The following is a 23,008-nucleotide window of genomic DNA, read 5'->3' as shown; positions in this document are numbered from 1 at the left end:
CAAGAGCGGAAGCAGGGAGACCAGGTCGGGGGCCGTTGCAGTGGTCCCGGTGAGAGGTAACACTGGCCTCCTGTGAATGGTCATCGCAGGGTGAGAAGGGCTGGGTTCTGAATGTAGGGTTCAGGGTAGAGTCAGTGTGATTTTCTGGTGGTTTGTGGGGTCTGGGAGAAGGGAGTCCATGGGTTTTGGCCAGAGTGACTGAGCAGATAGCGACGTCATTCTCTTGAGATGGAAACCCAGGTGCAGGACGAAGGCAAGAGAGAGGGGTGCTCCAGAAGTCAGCGCGTCATCGGGTGTGTGAGATGAGTGATGGGAGGCCTGGGAACTGACACTGCCTGGGGGTAGGTCATGAGTGAACTTGACTGGGTCCAGTGGCTGAGTGCCTTTTTGGGAATGTGTTCGAGAGAACGTAAGTAAGGCAAGGAAATGGAGATGTGAAGATAGATACTTTTTAGAGTAATTTTGCCTTTGAAGAGAGCAGAGGACTGGGGCTGCAGTGGAGATGCAGGTGGAGTGGAGATGGGGAGGGAGATGGGGGTGAAGCGAGGGTCTGTGGTCTAGGATGGGAAATGCGTTCCTGGATGGTGGTGGTCCAGCAGAGAGGGGACAATCGCTCATGTGACAGAAAGTCCCCGAGGCCAGAAGGGCTGCGATTACTACACATGGCGTTTGGCCACGCTGCTGCTCTCCACGTGGAGGCCGGCACAACCCTAAGTAGACCTTTTTAGGACGGTAGCGGGAATGTGAATGTATATTATTAGGTAATAATAGGTGTGGGGTTTTTTTAATTTAAAAAGCTCTTTTCTAGGTTGGAGATATGTACAGAAGTATTGATCAGCAAAGTGGTATCTATTAGTTTACTTAAAAATATTCCCACTCTTCTCCTCTGCTCACACACCCCCTCCCCCCCAAATAGGGAAGGGGAGATAAAACAAGATTGACAAAGTGGTAACTTTTGAAGTTGGGTGATAGGTACGTGGGTTTGTTACACTATTCTCTTCTTTTGTGAATATCTATGATTTTTTAAAATGAAAAGCTAGAGAAACACATGAAACACAAATGGAGGTTTGCCGAACTATGCGGTGTGACCAGTGCAGCGCTGTGGATCTCTCGGTCAGTGCTGTTTCTCCCCACCAGGTGGCGATCACAGGGCAGCTTGGTGTGAAGCCCCAGACAGGCAACAGCATCCCACTTACCGCCACTAACTTCCGCATCCAGGGCAAGGATGTGTTGCGCCTGCCACCCTCTTCCATCACCACAGATGCCAAAGGCCAGACGGTCCTGCGGATCACACCGGACATGATGGCCACGTTGGCCAAGTCCCAGGTGACCACAGTCAAACTGACCCAGGACCTCTTCGGGACAGGAGGCGGCACGGCAGGCAAAGGCATCTCTGCTACCTTACACGTCACTTCCAACCCCGTCCACGCCACGGACAGCCCTGCCAAGGCCAGTTCCGCCAGTGCCCCTGCGTCCACTCCAACGGGCACCACCGTGGTCAAAGTGACTCCGGACCTCAAGCCGGCGGAAGGCTCGGGGTCAGCTTTTCGCTTGATGCCCGCACTCGGTGTAAGTGTGGCCGACCAGAAGGGGAAAAGCACAGTGGCCTCGTCAGAAGCAAAGCCAGCCGCCACCATCCGCATCGTGCAGGGCCTGGGCGTGATGCCTCCCAAGGCCGGCCAGACCATCACAGTTGCAGCCCATGCCAAGCCAGGGTCCTCGGTGGCCAGCGGGTCTGGAACTGTTCACACGTCAGCCGTGTCCCTGCCCAGCATGAACGCTGCTGTGTCCAAGACTGTGGCCGTGGCCTCGGGGGCCGCAAGCACCCCCATCAGCATTGGCACGGGAGCCCCCACGGTGCGGCAGGTGCCCGTCAGCACCACGGTTGTTTCCACGTCCCAGGCTGTGAGTACCATTGGGGTGGGGCACAACTAGCCCTCCCACCAGGGACTTCTCCTCTTAGGAACGGAAATGTCTGTACCACCATTTGACCCAAACACATTTATGAGAGTAGACATGCATGCATTCTTACATTCAAATATTAAAGCCGCCCAGAAGTTCAGGGAGTAAAATCCAAAGTTTCTTTCACCCCCTCTAGCTCTCCCATCGTGAGGGCTAACATCTGAGGGTGTTTGGCGTTTGTCCTTCTAGTCTTTTCCCAGAGCATCTTCATACAGACAGACATAGTTAAAAAGTCCTGTGAGAGACCTTAGTCTGTAGATTGTCCTATGGTTTGCCTTATTTATTTAAAAAGATGTCTTGGGGGTTATGCTAGGTCCTCCACAGATACTGACTGCATCCTTCTTTATGACACCGTGGTAGTCCGTAGAAGGGATGTGTTTTAATCACTCTTCTTCTAAAGAGAGCTTTTTCATCGTTTAAACAAGCATGATAACAAATGCTTGGGTGTGCATATGTGAACACGTAGAAGCATTTCTGGAGCCGAGGGGCTAGCCCGGCCACGAAGGTCCACACGCTGGAAGTTTTGATACTCCGGTTGTGCTACCCGAAAGGCCATAGCAGCTTTCAGTCCAACCAGCACGTCTCCTGGCTGCACCAGGGCCGGGTAGCACGTGTTGTTTGGACTGTATATGACTCTCTTACTCCTGAGAGAGTCCTTTTTCTGTTTTGTTTCCCTGGTCTGTAGTGAGGTTGAGCATCCAGTCCTTAGCAGACTGGCCGTGCTCTCTAGCAGATAAATCATTGCCAGTTTTCTTTGGGGTTTTCTGTTTTTTCATAGTTTGAGTGACCCTTTTTATCTTTGGGTGTTCTCTGTGGAAAGCATTTTCTTCCTCTCTGTCATTTAAAAAAGAAGTTTTTTTTGGTTTTTTTTTAGAGAAAGAGGAAGAGGGATAGAGAGAGAGAGAGAGACATCAATGAGAGAAACATCATTGACCAGCTGCCTCCTGCACGCCCCGTATTGGGGATCGAGCAGGCAACTGGGCATGTGCCCTGCCTGGGAATCGAACCAGTGACCTCCTGGTTCATGGGTCGACGCTCAACCTCTAAGCCACACTGGCTGGGGTCCCTCTGGCACTTTTTAACCTTGCATATGGAGCCCTTTGCTCTACAGGTATTTTATCTGATTGGATCTGTCTATCAACATTTCTTTTATGGTTCCTGGGTTTTATGTCTTTTGCCTTTCTTACCCCAGGGTCATAAAGATATTAGCTTGTATTTTCATAAAACATTTTCAGAGTTTTAAGAAAGGTATAGCTGATAACTCATTTGAAATATAATTTTGTGAATAGCCTGTGGTAGAGATCTCATTTTATGTTTTTCAAATTATTCCAACATCACTAATTTATTGCTCCCCATTAACTTGAAGTGCTACATTTATCCTAAACCAAATTCTCATGTCAAGATAGGTGTGTTTCTGGATGCTTTTGTGTCCATTTAGCTTCTAGATCAGGAGCACTGTTGTGTATTTTATATGGGCAGAGAAAAACATAGTTTCCCTTTTCTAAACAAGCTATAGAGTAAAACCTCAATAATCCGGGTAAGAGCCGGAGTGATGGAGGAAGGAAGACATATACATTAGTAAAACCACCAGCCAATACCTGATCGGAGTGTGGCTTAAAAGGAAATATCTAGGTTCTCCTCTCTTAGAAGTTAGAAGGAAGAAAAGAAACAGCTTACTTGACCCACTTTTGTTTCCCTCAAATCCTTCTCGTAACAGGGAAAGCTCCTATCCAGTGCCATCTCCCCTGTTATAATTGATCGGGATGAAAACCAGGCTGGGGCAGAAGTAGGCTTATAGTTGTTTGTATGGAAAAGAATACAGTAATTAATACACAGTATACAAGAATGAACTGTTTGGCGTGCTCACAACTGTAAACATACCTCCGCCCCACGCTGTGGACCAGAGCGCGTCCAGTGGGGTAGGAAGTGTTGCCTCTTGTCAGCTGTCGGGAGGCTAGCTCGGGAAGGGACGTTTCCGGTTGTGTACTGGTGGTCTGAAATGTCTAAGCAACTAAGACTTGAAGAAAGGAAAACCACATGTCAGTCCACCCGAGGCGCCATTCTGCTGCCTGGTGACATCTTTCCGTGCTTTCCAGTGGGCTACGCCGAGTGCCCGACTTCAGAACCCATAAGGCATGCCAATGCCCTTTCTTAGCAGCCTACCAGATCACCCCTCTTTAATACTTTTTAAAAATATATATATTGTATTGATTTGCGAGAGGAAGGGAGAGGGAGAGAGATAGAAACATCAAAGATGAGAATCATTGGTCAGCTGCCTCCTGCAGGCCCCCATTGGGCAAGCCTGCAACCCGGGCATGTGCCCTGACCGTGAATCGAACTGTGACCTCCTGGTTCATAGGTCAACGCTCAACGCCAGCCAGGCTTGAATCATTTTTAAAAATCAGATCCACACAGAATTTTACTGAACGTAACTTTTATTGCCCACCAAGGCCTAAGAAGCCAGGCCGCCTAAAAACAGGTGATGCAGTGACCGAACCTTAGCCATCCGAAAGCCCAAAGACAGGCCTTCTCAGCCTTTTAGTTCCTCTTGGGCTTAATCAGCTGTGGGTTGGGCTTTTCACTGGGCTGAGTTTGTTATTGGTGTCCTTCGATCACCTCCTTATCTCTGGCGGAAGCGGAAGGCACCTGGAGAAGGTGGCCGTCCCCCTGGGGCACGCCCTGCCGTGTTCCAGCGAAGCAGCAGCTGTGCACCTGCTGTGTGAACTCCAGTGCCCCGTCCCCGCTCCCACTGCTTCCGACAGCTGCTGAGCGCCGCGGGTCGGGGGCTACACAGATGAGTAAGGCTACCTTCTAGGAGCTCGGCTCTCTGTGCGGAAGTGAACACACCTCCTCCTCTGTGGGTCAGGAACACATTTAATCCTGACGACAGCATTGTGGGTGGTGCCTGCTGCTGTAGGCAGCATGGAAGAGAGGATAGCGATCAGGTGGCCCCTCAGTGTAGACAGGAGCCCTGAACCACAGTATGTGACGGCTGTTTCATGAGGCCTCCCTGGGCCGCACCTCAGGAACGCTGGAGCCCTCAGAGCACAGGGGTGAGAGCCTCTGGCGCTGGCTCCTCGGCTCAGCCATGGAGGAGACCCTGGTTTTCTTATCTGTGTCCCATACACTGGCTCCTCCTTCTCTCTAGGGGAAGCTGCCGACGCGGATCACAGTCCCCCTCTCTGTGATCAGCCAGCCTATGAAGGGCAAGAGTGTGGTCACAGCCCCCATCATCAAAGGCAACCTCGGAGCCAAGTAAGTGACGTCGGGAGGGAGGGCAGGGCTTCCAGGTGGTTCCCTGTTGCCGGTGGGAAGGCGGCTGGTTTCCTGGGGCTCGCCCTGGGTACCTCTCCTTTGTTGTGCTCAGTGCTGTTTTAAGGTGTGGGGGCTACAGCAGTGATTAAAAGAGACAAAAGTCCATGCTGGCTTCAAGTGGGGGGCGAAATAATAAAGTGAGATACTGTGTGGGCAGTAAGGTGTACTATGAAGAAAAAGCAGGGCAGGGGACAGGCAGTGCCATCACTGACATGGCTCAGGCAGCAGTGTGGACTGCGGCTGCTGGGAAGGCCTCACGTTTGAGCCCGGTGGTGTGGTCAGAGGAGGAGGGCTTGTTGGAGCCTGGGCTTCCGTGGCCCTGACTGAAATGGGCCAGGGAGAAAGGGTGTGATGGGATCATTCTGATGGTCTCAAGGCAGCTGTGTGGGGCAGGGGATTCTTGACAAAAGTGCACGCCTCCCTGGGGCCTTGTTCATTACTCCTGCTGACCAAGGTCTGGATATCAGGGTCATTTTAGCCAAAGCACTGGGGGTCTTGGGCTTGCCGTGGGAAGCATAGAAGGTGGAACAAACGTGGTCTCATCCGCTAGTTTCCACTTCAGTCCAGAATGCTGGGATTTTCAGGGGCCCCAGACCCCCTGGTTTCCTTCCGTGCGTGGCCTGCTTCTGGCGGGAGCTAATGCCCTGTCCTGCTTTTCGTCCACAGCCTCGGTGGGTTGGGCCGCAACATCATCCTCACCACCATGCCAGCGGGCACCAAGCTCATTGCTGGCAACAAGCCTGTGAGCTTCCTCACTGCCCAGCAGCTGCAGCAGCTCCAGCAGCAGGGCCAGGCCACCCAGGTGAGGCCAGGGCGCACTGCGGGCCACACCAGGTTCTCCTTTCCTTTGCTGGCTGTTCCCAGCCGCTGAGCCTATTTGCAGGCTGCTGACCAGACGTTCCCTTTGCCAACAGGTGCGCATCCAGACTGTCCCCGCGTCCCATCTCCAACAGGGAACAGCCTCGACTTCCTCCAAAGCGGTCTCCACTGTTGTTGTGACCACAGCTCCGTCTCCTAAGCAGGCACCTGAACAGCAGTGACTCTGAGAAGCCGCTTCCATCAAAGCCCAGGCCTGCTCCGCCCTGCAGGCCGACAGGGAGCAGGGAGGGCCCTCCTCCCTCTGAGCTCCTGTCTCAGGCAGGCCAGTGGTGGGCTGGCGGCCACAGGGCTGCCATCTGCTGCCACCCCCCCCCGAGGAGGACACTGAGGAAGGCTCGCTCCAGGTCTGTTGTGTACCGACCCAGGGAGGCTTCTCTCAGGACTGTGTGAGGTCAGTGGGTCACACAAGCCAAGCTCCCCGAGAGCGGGCTTACAGGGGGGAGCGCAGACAGCGACTGTGCTGATTCTGTATGTGGCTCGTACCTCTCAGCTTGTGGTCTTCTCCGTGACGAGTGGTCTGGATAGTTTTGTCTCCAGAAATTTTTATGTAACTTATTTTTTTTAAGAGCCTATTGTACATCTTTGTCAAATAGAAACCTGGGCGTTAGCCCCCTAAACGGATTCAATTCTTTTGACCAGAATGTGAGAATGGCAGGATTCTAGTAAGTTGGTGGCTGACTTGATAACTCCATGGAGAGGCTCTAAGATGGGAAAAAAAAACAGGAAGTGAGATTGTGTGGGTTCTCCGAAATGGGACTAGTTTGGCACTGCCTCTTAAGGTGGGGTGTCAGGATCCTGGCTGTGGTCTGTTCTCTCCCTGCTGGCTGTCCTCATCAAGCCTGTTCACACACGCCCAGGCCGGTGGGCACAGCAGGTGGATGCCAGCAGGGACGCTGCTCTTGCAGCACAAGCTGTATTTCAGTTCAGAGACTCTACATTCTGCTTTGCTCCAGAACAAGAGTCAGCAAGCCACTGCCCGTAGGCTGGCTTCCCATTTTTGTAAATAAAGTTTTATTGGAACACAGCCCAGGCCCATTCGTTTATGTATTATCTATGGCCGCTTTCAGTTCGAATAGAAGCAGAACTGAATAGATGCCACATGGCCCGCAAGTCTAAAATACTTTGTATGTGGTTAAGTAAAACTTTGCTGACTTTTATTCCAGAGTAGAGATGGGTGTCCCTGCTGGATAGCACCAACCCAAAGGTGAGTGTAGGTATACAAGTTATTTAATCCTGGCTGTTGGCTAGTTCTCAGCCCCACCAAGCTATAGGCAGAGAGCTGGGCATGATGCTTTAACGAAAGCACTGGTTGGTAAGAATATGTGCCTCTTCTGTGTTGGAGCAAAGCTTTTCTGCAGGGCCAGAGCTTCCCTAACTCTTGAAAGGATACGGATGACTAAAAAGGTATTTTAACCTGTTGAAGTGTAGCGATGATACTTTATAGAGTCTGCGTGCGGAAGTGGGTCGGAGGGAGTGGGAATGGCCTGCTTCAGAGGGGCTTGCTGGGTGGGAGCGGAGGGATCGGGCAAGTTGTTGGGGGGCAGACACCTTTCGATGGTTTGGTGGTGACACCGTGGTTGTACAGGCATCTCATTGGATTCCTAAGGAAGTTCTGTGAAACAGTTACCCTGTTTTAACTGGGAGAAAATGTGCGTTTCAGCTGGAGTTAAAGAGAACCAAGGTGTAAGTCCAGTCTTCGGATTCTCAGTCAGGTGCCCTTCCTGCTGCCTTCCTAAGAAGGGAGTGGCCGTGATGTGTTGTGGTGAGACTTGGGGACGGTCCAGAGCTGAGGGTGGTAAGTCTGGATTACAGAGAACAGGTGAACCGGCCGAGGCGGGACTGAGCTCTTGAGGGGAGTGGAGAGCTGGACAGAAATGGATGGGAAATGGCCAGAGGTGGGACTGCGGTGAGGAGACAGACTGTTCCTCCGAGTAAAGGCGGCTGCACCTGCTGTTTCATAATACTTTGGTATTTGCATGTCATTACTCCCTGGAGTCACATTTCATATGGAAAGTTCATGTGACAGGCTCTAAGTGAGAAACAGGTAGAAATTTGAGGAATCCTGTCTTGGGTGTTTACTACTGGTTAAAATAAACTTCCTCTGAATTTATTTAATAAATGATTTCATAAAAGGCGTTCTGGCATTCAGCCCCAACCCCACCCCACCCTGTTATTGACTGAAGTCACCTGACCGCTCGTCTCCTTAGTGGCTGCAGACTTTGACATCCGAGGGGAACAGTGTATGACAGCCCCGGGAAGTGAGATGGGTCCTGGCCAGCCTGTCGGTGGAGTACACACCGGAAACCCCCTCTTGGAGTTGTTCAGGTGACGTCACCAGCATTTGCACCAAACGGGTCCTGGGGCCATGAGAGAGGTGGTGGCTCCGGGGGTGTGTGGGGGGACAATTCCAGAAGGACCTGTGGCGGCCTTGAGTCTTTGAGCCTCTGGTGGACAGAAGTTGGCAAAATTATTCCGACCGTGTGTCTAAGACTGGATTTGGTGCGTAGCGTTGTGAGGGGTTTGTACTGTAGCCAGGAATGTTCATGTTAGCAGTGATCACTTCTGTGACGGGGTCCCAGCCATGCTGGGAGGAGCATTAGAATAAACTTGGATGTTTTATATTTGATCCTCACCCCTCACTCTCACTCTGGAACAGGGGTCCTCAAACTTTCTAAACAGGGGGCCAGTTCACTGTCCCTCAGACCGTTGGAGGGCCGGACTATAGTTTAAAAAAAAAACTATGAACAAATTCCTATGCACACTGCACATATCTTATTTTGAAGTAAAAAAACAAAACGGCAAAAACACCCGCATGTGGCCCGCGGGCCGTAGTTTGAGGACGCCTGCTCTGGAGGAAATACCACATTTCCCTGAAGTCTCCTGCCTCACTCCCTTTAATTCCAAATGGAGAGCGTTGCTTTGAAAGTAAGACCCAGAGTAGGTTCCTTCTTCCCATCTCCAATCCCCGAGGGAAGGACAAGTTTTACATTAATTGCCAATAATGGGTCCTCTAGTACTCATTGAAGGATGTTGGGTTTTATTCAGCAGGCAAACCAAAGTGGATCCTGAAAGGGTACCCATGGGTTCGCCTCTCAGTATTAAATCCGAGTTTTCAAGGAGCTCATTCTTCTGGAAGCTGTGCCTCCAGCTCTAAGTGCTGGCTGAGCAAGGGAGGTGCTGAGCGTAGCGTTTCTCCCGGGGAAATGACCCCCAGTGCTCCACGGGAACGGTCACTGCATTTGTGTGACGTAGCAGAGGGGAAAGGCGAGAGACAGGCTGGCTGGAGTCCTCCTGAAATCTGGTTCTACAACATAGTAACCTTAGACCGCTCAACTCCGGAAGAACGAATGTATTTCCAGCATAGGTGGTCGTGAGAAACCAATAAGATGCTATATTTCAGAGTCTGAAAAGTGCCAAACAATTGAATGGTACTACTTGGTCTATACGGTAAGCCCTTTCAAATTTGTCCTAACCCGCTTTTATCCATTCATGTTCTTTTCTCTCTGCCTAGAATGTGCCTTTTCTATGGGCAAGCTCCTCCCTCCTTTGTCTCATGGTGGTTTCACTTACCATCATGGCACCAGTCACCCCGTATGAACTGCCTGCATAGTTCCCCATTAGACTGAATTCCTTGCTGGGCACATACTTAGTTAATCCGTACAACCATTCCAGTCCTGGTGCAAAGTAGATGTTTAATAAGCCCTTGTTGAAGGAAGCTTAAAAAAAAAAACACAGAACCAAGACTAAAGTATCAAGATTGTATTACCAGTTCCAGCTTCAGATCCTTTGCGGGATTCTTGTCCTTTGCTTTCAGCTGTATTTAAAGTCAAGGCCTTCCCTGACCTGACATTCTCTCTCCCTCACGGTACAGCTTTCCTGTCAGCATCCTCTCATGAGGGCACTTTTGAGGAGTCAGACCATCTGAGTTCCAGCTCTCATCTGGGCCACTAACTAGCTTCCTGATTTTAAAAATAAAATTCACCTTTGGCCCAACTTTGTCACTTACCAACAGTGGTATTGCAGTACTCTGAAGTGTCACGATTAGTTAAGAGATGTTAACAAGTGATGTGTAAACACCAAAACTTGTCGATTACTACTTTCTAAAAATACTTGCTACACTTGAATCTCTAAAAGAAAGGCACTGTCATTCACTCACTTCCTAATAAGAAAGTACCTGCTTTCTTGGGAGGAAAAGGGCTAAGTCATCAACAGCAGTGCGTTTGGCTGGATTCAGATCCTGGATTCGTCAATGAGGCTACATGCCGTTCTGACACTTCAGAGTCTCTGATTTCTCTTCTCTCTGAGACGTAAAGGCTTGCTTCATTTTTCTTTATGAAGGATACCGCGCCAACACAGTCTTCAGCCATTAAATCAGAAGGTGCAGATATAGAGCACCTTAAGGGCAGACCAAAGCAAGCATTAACACGGAAATGAGCTATGCCTGTGCCACTCAGCTAGTCCTGCTCAAGGGGACACGTCCGCCCCGTTTGTGACCGATGGCCCCTTCTCATTCCTCATCGGAGCCATTCAGGAGGGCCTTCTGGTAAGTAGGTTCTGACGTCAGCTTCTGAATGCCAATGATTTCTCCTTCTCTGCGCCTCTTGAGCCGGGTCAGAAGGCTGTAATAGAGAAACAGTAACAAATGAAATCAGCCCCCAAACTCCCTATTCCTTCACTGAAGGATGTGAAGGCATCTAATGGTTCTTAAAGCATTTACTTTCTTAAATATTGTGACTTCTCAGTATTCATGGGTAGATAAAGGGATCGTGATTAATAGTATTTAATAGTTAATGTTGTAATTGAGACTAAACTTTGGTCTCCTGCCCCCCTTCTTATTATTGCACTGACCAGGCAGGAGAACGAGTGGAAACTGTGTCCTTGAGTTGCGTTCTGTTTGGTCTGCGTGGAAGTCTTTCTGGGTGAAGTGTATCTGCTGTGGTGGGGAAATCAGGAGCCAGGGACAGAGATAGGGGCAGCTAAGACAACAGCTAATGCCGTGTGCCCACAGCCACTCTGGCACTGTGGTTAAAGACTGGAGCTCTGCCATTTGCTCGTTGGGCGACCTTGATCACATTAGTCTTTTGAAGCCTTGGTTTTCCCGTCTGTGAAACATTACATATTTCACGAAGTGATAAGGATTAAATTGGGCAGTGCATGAAGTGCTTCCCCTGCCTGGGAACTGTTCGCTGTAATCTCGGAAGAGCACTTCAGCTGCGTGGTGTCTTATCTGATTGTCACAAGGCCTCTGGGAAATAGGCGATGGGCTCGGAATGAGCAGGGACAGAGCAGGACTGCAGGCCGGTGCATTCCGAGTGTTTTCTGTCACAGCACAGGCCTGAGCTCTGTCAGATCTGCCTCTGCAGCCTGGGTCTGCCCCAGGTTACGATGACCAGGCCCTTAACCTTCTCAGAGCCCCATCACCCTCATTCATAGTCTAGAGCAGCGGTCGCCAACCTTTCGGACCTCAGGGACCACCGGTTGGCGACAGCTGGTCTAGAGCACCTAGCACAGGACTCAGCATTTAGCTGGTACTTGTTAAGTGGTAGGAGTTAGTTGGGAAAGGGGTCCCTGGAATTAAAAATGGTGCAGGGGGTTGGTAAGGAAGGAAAACCTTGACAGAAGTCTCGGGGTCGTACCAGTGAACAAGAGAGTAGTTGACGCCCACGACGCAGAGCGCAGCCAGGTAGTGCCAGCAGAAGCACATGGTGATGAACATGAGGTTCGCGTGATCTTCCTGGTCCCACTGCGGGCCTCCGAAGGGCGGGAACAGCACAAACCCAATCTGGTGGGTCACACAGAGAAGACGGCCTGTCATTAGTTGCCTCCTTCCTGTGGTTACCAAAGGCATTCGGACCGCATTCCCCAAGCCTGCCTTAGCGTGGAAAGACGTTTTGCACAGGAGAATGGCTGGGTTCATTCTGGTTTTAGTGAAGGCTTATTTCCAACCAAATTTCAGGTGGACAGTTTAGCAAGTGGAGCCTGTAGATGGTATCAGTACCTCCACTGGGGTGGGCGGATGGGGAAATAGTTAATCTGCTCACTGTGTACGCTCCATAGACTCTGCTTAACGTATCAGCAGGCTATTCATGGGTAAAGCTCCCAGGTCCAGGGGCGGCCATCTAAGTCCACCCACGTGGCATGTCAGACTTCACCTGGACACGCTCCGTGGGGCCTCTCAGTCCATACAGTGTTAGGAGCAGTGTTTGAATAATTACCTGCCAGAACCAGGTGCCTTGAAGAAGAACGAGCGTGGTTCGGAAAAGTTCCAGCACAATGTTGTCCCGAAGGATCACCTCCAAAAAGATGCTGAGAGCCCCTCCAAACACAGCGCACAGCAGCAGCGAGTGGATGTACTGGTCCAGTGGCGGCCGGTTGTGGACATGGTGGTAGAAGAGGAAACCTGCCCCAGAGCCAGGCACGGCCGTCAGAGATGCCCGTTTCTACGTCAGCATTCACCCTGCACGCCCCATTACAGAATGTCCTCAGCCAGGGTCTTCTGCCCATAGGAAGTCCGTTTATAGAACATTACAGGACAAGCAATAGGCAGATGAAATCTGTGTGTGTGCTGCCCCAGCCGGCGTGGCTCAGTGGTTGAGTGTCAACCTATGAACCAGAAGGTCACGGTTCAATTCCTGGTCAGGGCACATGCCTGGGTTGCGGGCTCAATCCCCAGTAGAGGACATGCAGGAGGCAGCCGATCTATGATTCTCATCACTGATGTTTCTATCCCTCTCCCCCTCTCTCTGAAATCAATAAGACTATATTTTTTTTTAAAAATTGTGTGTAAAGTGGCTATAAGCAGCAAAGGATATATCTCTATCTTTTTAGAGTTGATGGTAGGGTTCAATACAGGATGGGTAAGTGAAATATTGCTGATTGGTGACATATTGTGTGTGTGTTCACTTGAAATTCGGTTTTGCCCTCATGCACCTTTTTTAAACTCTTCCTGAAATAACAAAAGTCAGTGAGGTTGTTGGATTACAGGATGCTTTTTTTTAAGGACCCATTTAACATCGAGCTACGTTGGGAGGTTTGCCTAGCTCTGTGTGGGTCTTTTTATTTCAGAGATGAAGGAGAGAGAGAGGGAGAAACATCAGTGATGAGAGAGAATCATTGAATGGCTGCCTCCTGCAAGTCCCCCACTGGAGATTGAGCCCACAACCCAGGCATGTGCCCTGACCGGTAATTGAACCATGACCTCCTGGTTCATAGGCCGATGCTCAACCACTGAACCTCAGTGGCCGGGCCTTTCGTGGGTTCTTTAAGGAATATGTCACCTATGCCATCAGAGCATAGGACTAAGCCTGCTCGGTTGTTGAAGTCCAGAGATTTGGATTTTTCTGGGGAAGGGTGTTATATTTGTGATAGCTCTGGTGTCCTGTGCCCAAATCCCTCCTAACCACAGCTTGTCAGTTTCTTCCCTTTTCCCATCCTTACCACTAAGTTACCTTCGTTGAACGCTGCCACAGCCATCACCAGTCTGTCAACCCCCAAGGGCACGTGACTGACGAGATAGGTGAGCATGTCCGTGATTCCTGAGATTGCGAAGAACAGGTACATGGTGCTGTGTTGCCAATTCATCAGCTTGATCCACTCATTTTCCGAGTACAGGTGGAGGTGGGGCCCATCCGGAACAAACTGCTCTGCTAGGATCCCTGCAGGGAAATGAGGATGGAAATGAGGAGGGGAGAGTGACTCTAAGACAGCTGGAGACAAGCCAAAAATAACCCCAAGTCAGGACTGAAGTCAGGATGTGGGTGACGGCCTGCGGCTTAGTGCCCTACTCTGCTACTTCAGTCTAAAGTGAGGTCTTTGCTGAGGAACCTATGTAGATGTCGTGTCTTAGTTGCTGTTCCTTGGACGGGGGCACGTGGAGGGAGGAGCAGCAGCCGTAGAAACGCAGCACAGTGCACAGGAAACTTGTCTGGGAGCTGAGATGGAGGGAAGGCATTGTCACCTCCGTGCGAGTGTGGCAGATAACTTAGTCCTGGGGCTCCCTGTGCCAAGGGAGCAGGGAAAGAGATCCTGGAAGGAAACCGTTCGGTTGGAAATAATAGAATCTGAGCAGACACTGGTGATGGAGATACTTGTGCACGCCCAAGGGAGGGAGGCCGCTCCCAGGGGCGCTTCGAGGCATGGAGTGGGCTCTGTGGTCTCGGCTCCTTCCCATAGCTTTAGGTTTCAGTGTCCTACACGTCACCTTGGGGTTTCTCCCATACTGTGTCCCAGGAGAGACAAGCTTTAGAGACGGCCAGGTGGCTAAGCTGTGCCTCAGTGTGGGTCTCGGTTCTCCTCCCTCCTCCTGTCACCTGCTTGGAAGGCGAAAGCTTTGCCTTTATGCCTGGTGCCCAGAATGTTCTTGGGGCTACAGTAACTCCTCCATGACACATTCGGGACCCTGCTCCCCAACATTGTTTCCCCGAACCCAGCCCCTGTCTGAATGTATGCATAAAGGATCCAGGAGTGGGTGAAAACAACCCAGGAAAGGGAAGTCCTATCAGAGCTGGAGACTAGCTGTAGTTCCCCACTGTACCCCCTTATCTAGAACGGCGAGTTCCTGGCACAGAGTGAGGTGAGAACTCAGGAAATCGTTGGTGAATGAGTTGTTTTCACCCAGACACAGCTTTTTAGCTTTGTTTAGGCCAATACCATTTCAGCCATATGGTCCCTGTTTACTTCTCGGCTCCAGAAAGATGAGAAAGCCTTTCTGATGCCCGAGTGGCTGGTGAATGGGCAAGTCCAGCCGGACCAGGAAACAAAGCTGTGTTCCTGTGCCAGCTCCCAGAGAAGCCGCTGGCATGGCTGCAGCTGCGCCCAGGAAACGAGGCCAGAGATGGTGAGTGGCAAATGCCATTGCCGAATAAGGTCCCTCATTGATACCACTCATTCTTCCTGTGCCACCAGCAGAGTGGAATAGTGAGGAGGAAGTGGGCGAATCTTGTAGGGAAGGGCACCATAAAGGAAGATCCCTCTCACAGCCTCTGCGGGCTTCTTTCCGTCTCTTCCGCTGCCTCTTACTAGCCCCAAGCATAACACTCCTCTCGCTACCTGCTTGAGGTTTGGGGGTGGAGGATACGCCAATGAGTAGGGGTTTACTCTTGAGATTCTGGAGGAGAGACAGTTGGGAAAAAAGATTTTTCTAAAACTCCATTTAGTCTTTTCTTATAACTCGTGAGCTTACTCTCTTAATTTGTTCTTTTTCTATTTTGGTGTTTTGCCCTTTTCATAAAGTATGTCTTCTCTTCCTACAACCATGTCTTTCTAGGGCAGTGGTCGGCAAACCGCGGCTCGCGAGCCACATGCGGCTCTTTGGCCCCTTGAGTGTGGCTCTTCCACAAAATACCACGTGCGGGCGCGCACGTACAGTGAGATTGAAACTTCGTGGCCCATGCGCAGAAGTCGGTTTTCGGCCTGGACGAGTCTATTTTGAAGAAGTGGCGTTAGAACACTCAAGGGGCCAAAGAGCCGCATGTGGCTCGCGAGCCGCGGTTTGCCGACCACTGTTCTAGGGCAAAGGATGTATTTATTTGGTACTTTCTCACAGTGCACTGAGATGCCAGGCACTATTCACTGTTGATACTACGAAGTTGGGTGCACAGCAGGTGTTGCGGTGAAATGTTTAGTGGCCCATTGACAGCCCGTTCTGTTCTCTCTGCCCGTGGAGCCGTCCATCCACAGGGTCCAGAGGGGGGCTGAAGGCTCTGGGTGTGATGGGAGATCCCCTGGACCACGCAGTCCCCATCCTTACCAATGACGGGGAATAAAGTTCTGATGGCGGCCTCAATGATCTCCAGACGCTCATAATTATGACTCAGTTGGCCTCTTTTCCCCTTTTGGTGAAAATACTTCAGTGGGTACTTCACTGACCACCACAGCCCAACGATCAGGAAGAAGCTCCCCGGGAGAGCGTGGCCCTTGAAGTTTGCCATCGGGGCCCTGGGTCACCTGAAACACAGGGGCAGCTGTCAGGTGGCTGGAGGAGGAAAACAAATGGGAATCTTGGCAGGAAATGCAACATATGACTGAGGAGTCCAAGTCACAAGCAGTATGGAGAAGGGCCCACTCATTCTCATCAAGTAAGTCTGTCCTGTCACCGTGTCACCAACATCTTGTCCGCTGAGCAGTTACATGCTGACCCTGAGGTTTGAACAATGTTGGTAAATAGCAGGGGGGCGGGGAGGGGGAGAGGGGAAACGGAGGATAGGTAAATATTAATTGATCTCAGGGTAGAAAAGTCTTCCTAAACGTAAAGGAGGGAGTAAGAAAAATAGTCATGGACACTGGTACTTTATAGATCAAAACACGAGAAGGCAAGCCAGTGGGGCGAAGCTACCATCTGTGGGGTTATGACCGACCGCCTGTCAGCGTCCTGCCCAGGCTGAGGAGCCTCAGGTGGCCTCCGGTCCCCCGCCCTGGTGGCCCTCAGCGTGCAGTGGGACCTGGTTGGTGCAGAGCGCCCCTCGTCCAGGGAAACGGGGCATGGCAGGGAAGGGGGCCGCCCCTTGCCCTTCATGCGTGGGTTTTTATATATTTCATTGCAACAAATCATGCAAAATGATTATTAGCTGAATAAACTTAGGTCCACCAGGACAGTGGTCGGCAAACTCATTAGGCAACAGAGCCACAGTTTGCCGACCACTGCACCAGGAGAAAAACACTGAACCAACAACTCGAGGAAAGCTACGTCCACATTCAGCACACATTTTCTTTTTAAGCATTCAAAGCAACGTTTCTGGAATTCAGTATGAGGCCAACAATGTCTGAGGACTGTTTTGCTGAGAGACTGGTCCAGCGTTTGAAACAAGCAATAAGACACTGTTTCAACGGCGTCACGGTTCAGCTCGTGGAACATGTCCATGTGGAGGTGCGTGCTCGACCCGGTCTTTCTGCAGCTGAGAAGCTGAGCGTCTGCAGACAGCAGTGTCGATATTAATAAAGGAAGCAAAGGGAATCAAATACCGTTGAGCTTAAAGGGCTGGGGAGCTGAATCGGACACAGCTTGCAGTTTCACCAGGCGATCACAGTACTGCCCCACCAAGGATTAACACCCCTGCCTTCCCCCTCAGGGCCCGGATTGTCTGGGGGGCCAGGGGGAGGTAAGCACACGTGAAATAGAAGTCAAAATGGCCCACGGGGAGGTGCTTGACCATAGAGGCTTGTCAGTCTAGCCAGCATCATTGATCGGGGTGGGCCCATCAGAGGCCTGTGAAAGCTTCGGAAGTTGGTCAGTTATTTAGAAAAAGCACCTGGTCCTCCCCAAGCCCAAGATAATACAATCCCAGGGATGCCTGGCCGGCGTGGCTCAGTGGTTGAGCCTTGACCTATGAACCAGGAGGTCACAGTTCGATTCCTGGTCAGGGCACATGCCTGGGTTGTGGCTGGATCCCCAGTGTGGAGCTTGCAGGAGGCAGCCGATCAATGATTCTCTCTCATCATTGATGTTTCTATCTCTCTCTTCCTCTCTGAAATCAATAAAAATATATACTCAGGGAATATGCAATCATCCTGTTGATTTGCATGTTCTCTCCTTAGCAACCATGTGGCCTTAGCAGCATGGCTGATGGGGACGGCGGGACGACTTCAAACGCTGGCTCCAGATGGGAGCCTGGATCCAGCAGCACCGCACCTGATTGCAGCCAGAACAAGAACTAAGCTCGCTGACGGTGCGGAAGGCTGGCCTGGCCTAGCTTTAACATGGCACAGACTCTCTGGACATTGGCCCTACTTCCTGGCCCCGATTTTCTATATTGGGACAGACAAATGGGACATTGGGGCCTTCTATTTTCACCCAAATAACTCTTACCACCAAACCTCACCCTCCCTTGTGGGTCTCTGCTTTTTCTCACGACTCCACAAGGGCCCCACTTCCACCAGCAACACAGATGCTCCTTCTCCAAAGAGAAGACACGTTTATCTTTGCGGTAGGCAGTGAGTGCCACAGCAAAGGGAGAAAGCAAAGGCCCAGCGACTCAGTGGGCCTCCCACGTCCTTCCCTGCAGGCAGCTGTGCTCCCGTAGCCCCTGCACAGCCTCCGCCCGCTCCTTTCTAGTCTGGAGCCATTTCGCCTCGAATGGCTGTAAAGTCTCAGGGAAAGGGAGCCTCTAAAGGTGGCACCTACAGCACAGCTGCCTGAGCCCCCCAAACAGAGACTCCCTATTTTATTTAAAAAAAAAATTTATAATATATATATATATATATATATATATATATATATATATTATATATTTAATTGATTTCAGAGAGGAAGGGAGAGAGAAACATCCATGATGAGAGAATCATTGATCGGCTACCTCCTGCACGCCCCACACTGGGGATTGAGCCTGCAACCCAGGCATGTGCCCTGACTGAGAATTGAACTGTGACCTCTTAGTTCATAGGTTGATGCTCAACCACTGGGCCACGCCGGCTGGCCGGAATAGTTATTTTAAAAGGCACCCCAGGAGAAGCAAAGCCAGAACTTGGGGTGGGAGTCCTCAGCTCAGGTCTTGTCTAAATGTCTAGACCCTGGGAATGAACTCCAAATAGCTGTTTCCTCATCACAATATTCCCTTCCATAGCCTTTACTAATTAACGAGGAGCATACCATAGAACAGTGGTCGGCAAACCGCGGCTCGAGAGCCACATGCTGCTCTTTGGCCCCTTGAGTATGGCTCTTCCACAAAATACCACGGCCTGGGCGAGTCTATTTTGAAGAAGTGGCGTTAGAAGAAGTTTAAGTTAAAAAAATATGGCTCTCAAAAGAAATTTCAATCCTTATACTGTTGATATTTGGCTCTGTTGACTAATGAGTTTGCCGACCACTGCCATAGAAGAACGGGCAAAGACACGAACACAATTCACAAATAACACACCGATAAGGAATCTCACTGGAATTAAAGACATGCAAACGAATGCACAGTATCATTTTCACCTAATTGGAATATAATTTGAAAAATTAGAGATTTGATGCAGCTCTAACATAAATATGGTCAACATGATTCAAATTCAGTAAAAGTCAAAATAGTTACATCAGCACCACCTTATTCCACACAAAATTTCAGGCCTGGTTTCTTTTATCCTGGTTACAGTAGCATAGGCTATGGGAGCAACATGATGAGTTACACAGAACTTATTCAGAAGGAAAGTGCCTTTTTTTTTTTTTTTTGCGGCCTGGCTGGTGACCTAAAGCAATGTAGGGTGGGAGAAAAATAGCAGTTGATGGAGATCTGAACATACCACTTAGGAAGATAGAGCACCTCGGTCTGCACAGCCTACTCCAACCCTGCCGTCCCCAACACTGGCTACATCGTCAGGACTGGTTTGCGCCTGATACTTTTGCAGTTGAGGTTTCCACCCTTCATCAAGCGCTTCCACAAGCTTCTAAAAAACGCTTACAGTTTTTAAAGTGTCAAATAGTATTTTAAGTTTTACAATGAAAAACAGCAGCCCCATGTTCCCGCCTCCCACCATAAACCACTTTGAATTCTTTCTGGTTTTTTTTTCTTCTTCTGGTAATTACCTCCATCGTTCTAGTTAATTTGTGCACACGGCCATCTGTTAATTTACTGTTGTCGGGCATTCTCTGTCAACTTCCTGGAGCCCTCTTACAGCCTCTCCCCTTCACTTCACAGGCGTTACATTACACACATTGATTGAAATCATTAGCTACATTATTATGGCTCTGGAAATCCAAAGTCCTTACCAGGGCTCCACGTGACCTGAGCTCTCTCTTTGATCTTGCCTCCCGCTCTATCTCTTCAACACAGGGTCCCCCTCTATTGCTTCAACAAGTACCACCCACTCCTGCTTCCGGGCTGTGCACTAGCTGTTCTTTCTAGACCAGTTTTCCCACAGAGAGCCGACTCTTTTCTCCTTCACTTTACTGGGGTCTCTGCTCAGATGTTTCTTTATTCCCTATTTTATGCAAAGTAGCAGATGTGTCCCACTTTCAATCCATATATACTTCTAAATTTCTTTAATGAATCACTATCTGTAGTACGTATTGATCCTTTTTTTTTTTTTTTAGCATCTATGTTGTCCACTAGAATGTAAGTTCTGTGAAAGTAGGGACTTGATCTGCTTTGTTATTGCAGGTAGCTCCGTACTCACACAGGGTCTGACACATAGTATGTAAGCACTCCAATATTTGTGGGATGAATGCCAATTGTCTATTTTTCCAGCAACAAAAGCAACACACACACACACACTCATGCACAATTTCCTGAGATGTTAGTGGTAAACTGACTCATACTGGCACATTCTCTCCTGAGAGATGCTTTTTGTCATGCTGATGTATCGGCATGAAAGGGTTGTCAGGCTGAGAACTGAAGCTAACCGAGACATTTTTTCCATGAACAACTTGGTGGAGAACTGAGTTGTGGGAGATGGGAGACATTCGAGAACCCATGTTTGACTGTACTTGGAATCATACAGTCTTGTAGCCTCTTCAAATTGGTTCCTCTCTTGGTAAACATGCATTTAAGTTTCTCCCATGTGTTGTTTTTTTTTTTATGGCTTGATAGCTTATATACTTTTAGTACTAAATAATATTCTAGCCCTGGATGGCATGGCTCAGTGGGTTAGAGCGTCGGCCCACAAACTGAAGGGTTCGATTCCGGTCAAGGGCACGTACCTGGATTGCAGGTTCCCCACCCCTGTTGGGGTGTGTGCAGGAGGCAACCAACTGTGGCTCTCTCACATCAATGTTTCTCTCTCTCCTCTCTCCTCCTCCTCCTTCACTTTCACTCTCTCTAAAATCAATGGAAGAAATATCCTCCAGTGAGGATTAATACACAAAAAAAATTCTATTGTCTGGATGTACCACAGTTTATTTATTCACCTACTGAAAGACATCTTGGTTGCTTCCAAGAATTGGCAAGTATGAATAAAGCTATTATAAACATCTGTGTGCAGGATTTTGTGTGGACATAAGTTTTTATCTCCTTTAGGTAAGCACCAAGCAGTGAGATTACTGGGTTAGAGGGTAAGAGTATGTTCTGTAGAACATACTGTCTTCCAAAGTGGCTGCACCACTTTCATTCCCACCAGCAACGGACGAGAGTTCCTGTTGCTCCACATTCTCACCAGCCTGTGGTGGTGTCCGTGTTCTGGATTTTGGCCATTCTAATAGTTGTGTAATGGTATCTCATTGTTTTAATTTGCATTTCCCTAATGTCATCTGATGTGGAGCATCTATCTATATAAAACCCTAATATGCAGTGGAACGACCAGTCGCTATGACGCGCACTGACTACCAGGGGGCAGACGCTTAATGCAGAAGCTGCCCCCAGCCTTCAGGCCCCGACTGGTGGAGGCGGGGGTGGGGGTGGGGGCGGTGCCGGTGAGTGGGCAGTGCCAGGCCAGTCAAGGCAGGTGCAAGGACCCCTGATTGCCCCGCCAGTTACCCCACAGATCGGCCGATCACCAGCCAGGCCTAGGGACCCTACCTGTGCACAAATTTCATGCACCGGACCTCTAGTCTCTTCATAGGCTTATTGGATATCTTATTTGATAAAGTGTTTGTTAAGGTCTTTAGCTTGTTTTTAAATCAGGTTGTTTTCTTATTAAATTTTAAGAGTTGTTTATTTTGGATAACAGTCCTTTACAGATGTGTCTTTTGTAAATATTTTCTGTCAATCTATGGCTTGTATTCTGTCTTGATTTTGTCTTTTGCAGAGGAGAAAATGTAATTTTAAGTAAAGTCTAGCCCGGCTGGCATGGCTCAGTGGTTGAGCATCAACCTATGAACCAGGAGGTCATGGTTTGATTCCCAGTTGAGGCACATGCCAGCGTTGTGTGCTCGATCCCCAGTGCGGGGGGGGGGGGGGGGGGGGGGCGGGGTGTGTGTGCAGGAGGCAGCCAATCAATGATTCTCATCATAGATGTTTCTATCTCTCCCTCTCTCGTCATCTCTGAAATCAATTAAAAAATGTATGTAAAAATTAAGTCTAACTTATCATTTTTTTTTTCATAGATCATGTCTTTGTTGTTGTATCTAAAAAGGATCACCATACCCAACTTCATCTAGGTTTTCTATGTTATGTTCTAGAAGTTTTCTACTTTTGCATTCTACACTTAAGCCTAGGGTCCATTTTGAGTTAATTTTTGTAATTAACATAAAACAATTCTCCATTTTTATTTAATATGTAAAACAGGCCCCTTTCAAGATCAGGCCTGTTATACACCTTTGTTTTTCTAGCCAGAAGTGCAGAAAAAATCAGCTTTGTCAGTGCTCCCTGCCCTTCTCCATTCTTCTGAGAGCAGTACCCCAAATGCAGGCCGAGTCCTTATCTGCCTCTGTGTCCATACCTGGGCCCACCCTCCCCTTCTCCCTGATTGAAATTTATATCAGTAGGGCCTGCCGCACGTCTGTAGAAACTACTTATGAATTTACTTAGGCTTCTTGGAAGGCTGAGTAGCTTGATTTGATAGGGGAGAGAAAGGGAGGAGGTAGATTTCTTCCATTAACAAATTATTTGCTTAGTTTATTAGATTAGCTACATTACAGAACATATGGTAGAGATATAAGATAGGTCAGTCTTTATGAGGAAGCACAAGGCAATAACTGACCTCACATAAAAACCAAAAACTTAGACTTCTATCGAATTAGGGGGGTGCCCACCAGCAGATGAGTGGATAAAAAATCTGTGGTACATTTACACAATGGAATACTACATGGCTGCAAAAATGAAGGCATCTTACCCTTTGTGACAGCATGGATGGACCTGGAGAGTATTACGCTAAGTGAAATAAGCCAGTCAGCAAAAGAAAAATACCGTATGATCTCATTTACCCGTGTAATCTAATGAACAAAATAAACTGACAAACTAAATAGAAACAGAGACATGGATACATGAAACAGACTGACAGCTGT

General features: G+C 49.3%; 2 protein-coding genes across 8 annotated transcripts in view; one reads left to right on the top strand and one right to left on the bottom strand.

Annotated features, from left to right (window-relative positions):
- Positions 1 to 6,323, top strand: part of NFRKB (nuclear factor related to kappaB binding protein) — a 28,169-nt gene extending 21,846 nt beyond the window's left edge. For all 4 annotated transcript variants that reach the window (XM_079763206.1, XM_079763205.1, XM_079763204.1 and 1 more), the window contains exons 24-27: positions 1,138 to 1,905; positions 5,111 to 5,217; positions 5,944 to 6,079; positions 6,192 to 6,323. In XM_079763206.1, coding sequence (XP_079619332.1) covers positions 1,138 to 1,905; positions 5,111 to 5,217; positions 5,944 to 6,079; positions 6,192 to 6,317 — 1,137 coding nt within the window. In that variant the 3' untranslated portion in view covers positions 6,318 to 6,323. The remainder of the gene's footprint in view (positions 1 to 1,137; positions 1,906 to 5,110; positions 5,218 to 5,943; positions 6,080 to 6,191) is intronic.
- Positions 6,324 to 6,723: 400 nt separating this feature from the next.
- TMEM45B (transmembrane protein 45B) overlaps positions 6,724 to 23,008 on the bottom strand; it is a 37,158-nt gene continuing 20,873 nt past the window's right edge. Inside the window, exons 2-8 of one of the 4 annotated variants that reach the window (XR_013813061.1) lie at positions 15,905 to 16,101; positions 13,605 to 13,811; positions 12,372 to 12,556; positions 11,793 to 11,938; positions 10,331 to 10,775; positions 8,344 to 9,559; positions 6,724 to 6,857 (exon numbers count right to left, since the gene is read on the bottom strand). Coding sequence is in view for 2 of the 4 variants with exons in the window: in XM_079763208.1 (XP_079619334.1) it covers positions 10,664 to 10,775; positions 11,793 to 11,938; positions 12,372 to 12,556; positions 13,605 to 13,811; positions 15,905 to 16,085 (831 nt within the window). In the remaining 2 variants the exon portion in view is untranslated. Of the gene's footprint in view, positions 6,858 to 8,343; positions 9,560 to 9,828; positions 10,776 to 11,792; positions 11,939 to 12,371; positions 12,557 to 13,604; positions 13,812 to 15,904; positions 16,102 to 19,371; positions 21,460 to 23,008 lie in introns of those variants that run through there. The other 3 variants (XR_013813062.1, XM_079763208.1, XM_079763207.1) reach the window with 3 other exon arrangements.

This window comes from Cnephaeus nilssonii (assembly GCF_951640355.1).
Source record: "Cnephaeus nilssonii genome assembly, chromosome: 22".
Classification (NCBI taxonomy): domain Eukaryota; kingdom Metazoa; phylum Chordata; class Mammalia; order Chiroptera; family Vespertilionidae; genus Cnephaeus; species Cnephaeus nilssonii.
Note: the sequence above shows the minus strand (reverse complement) of the source record. Positions and strands in the feature narration are given on the sequence as shown.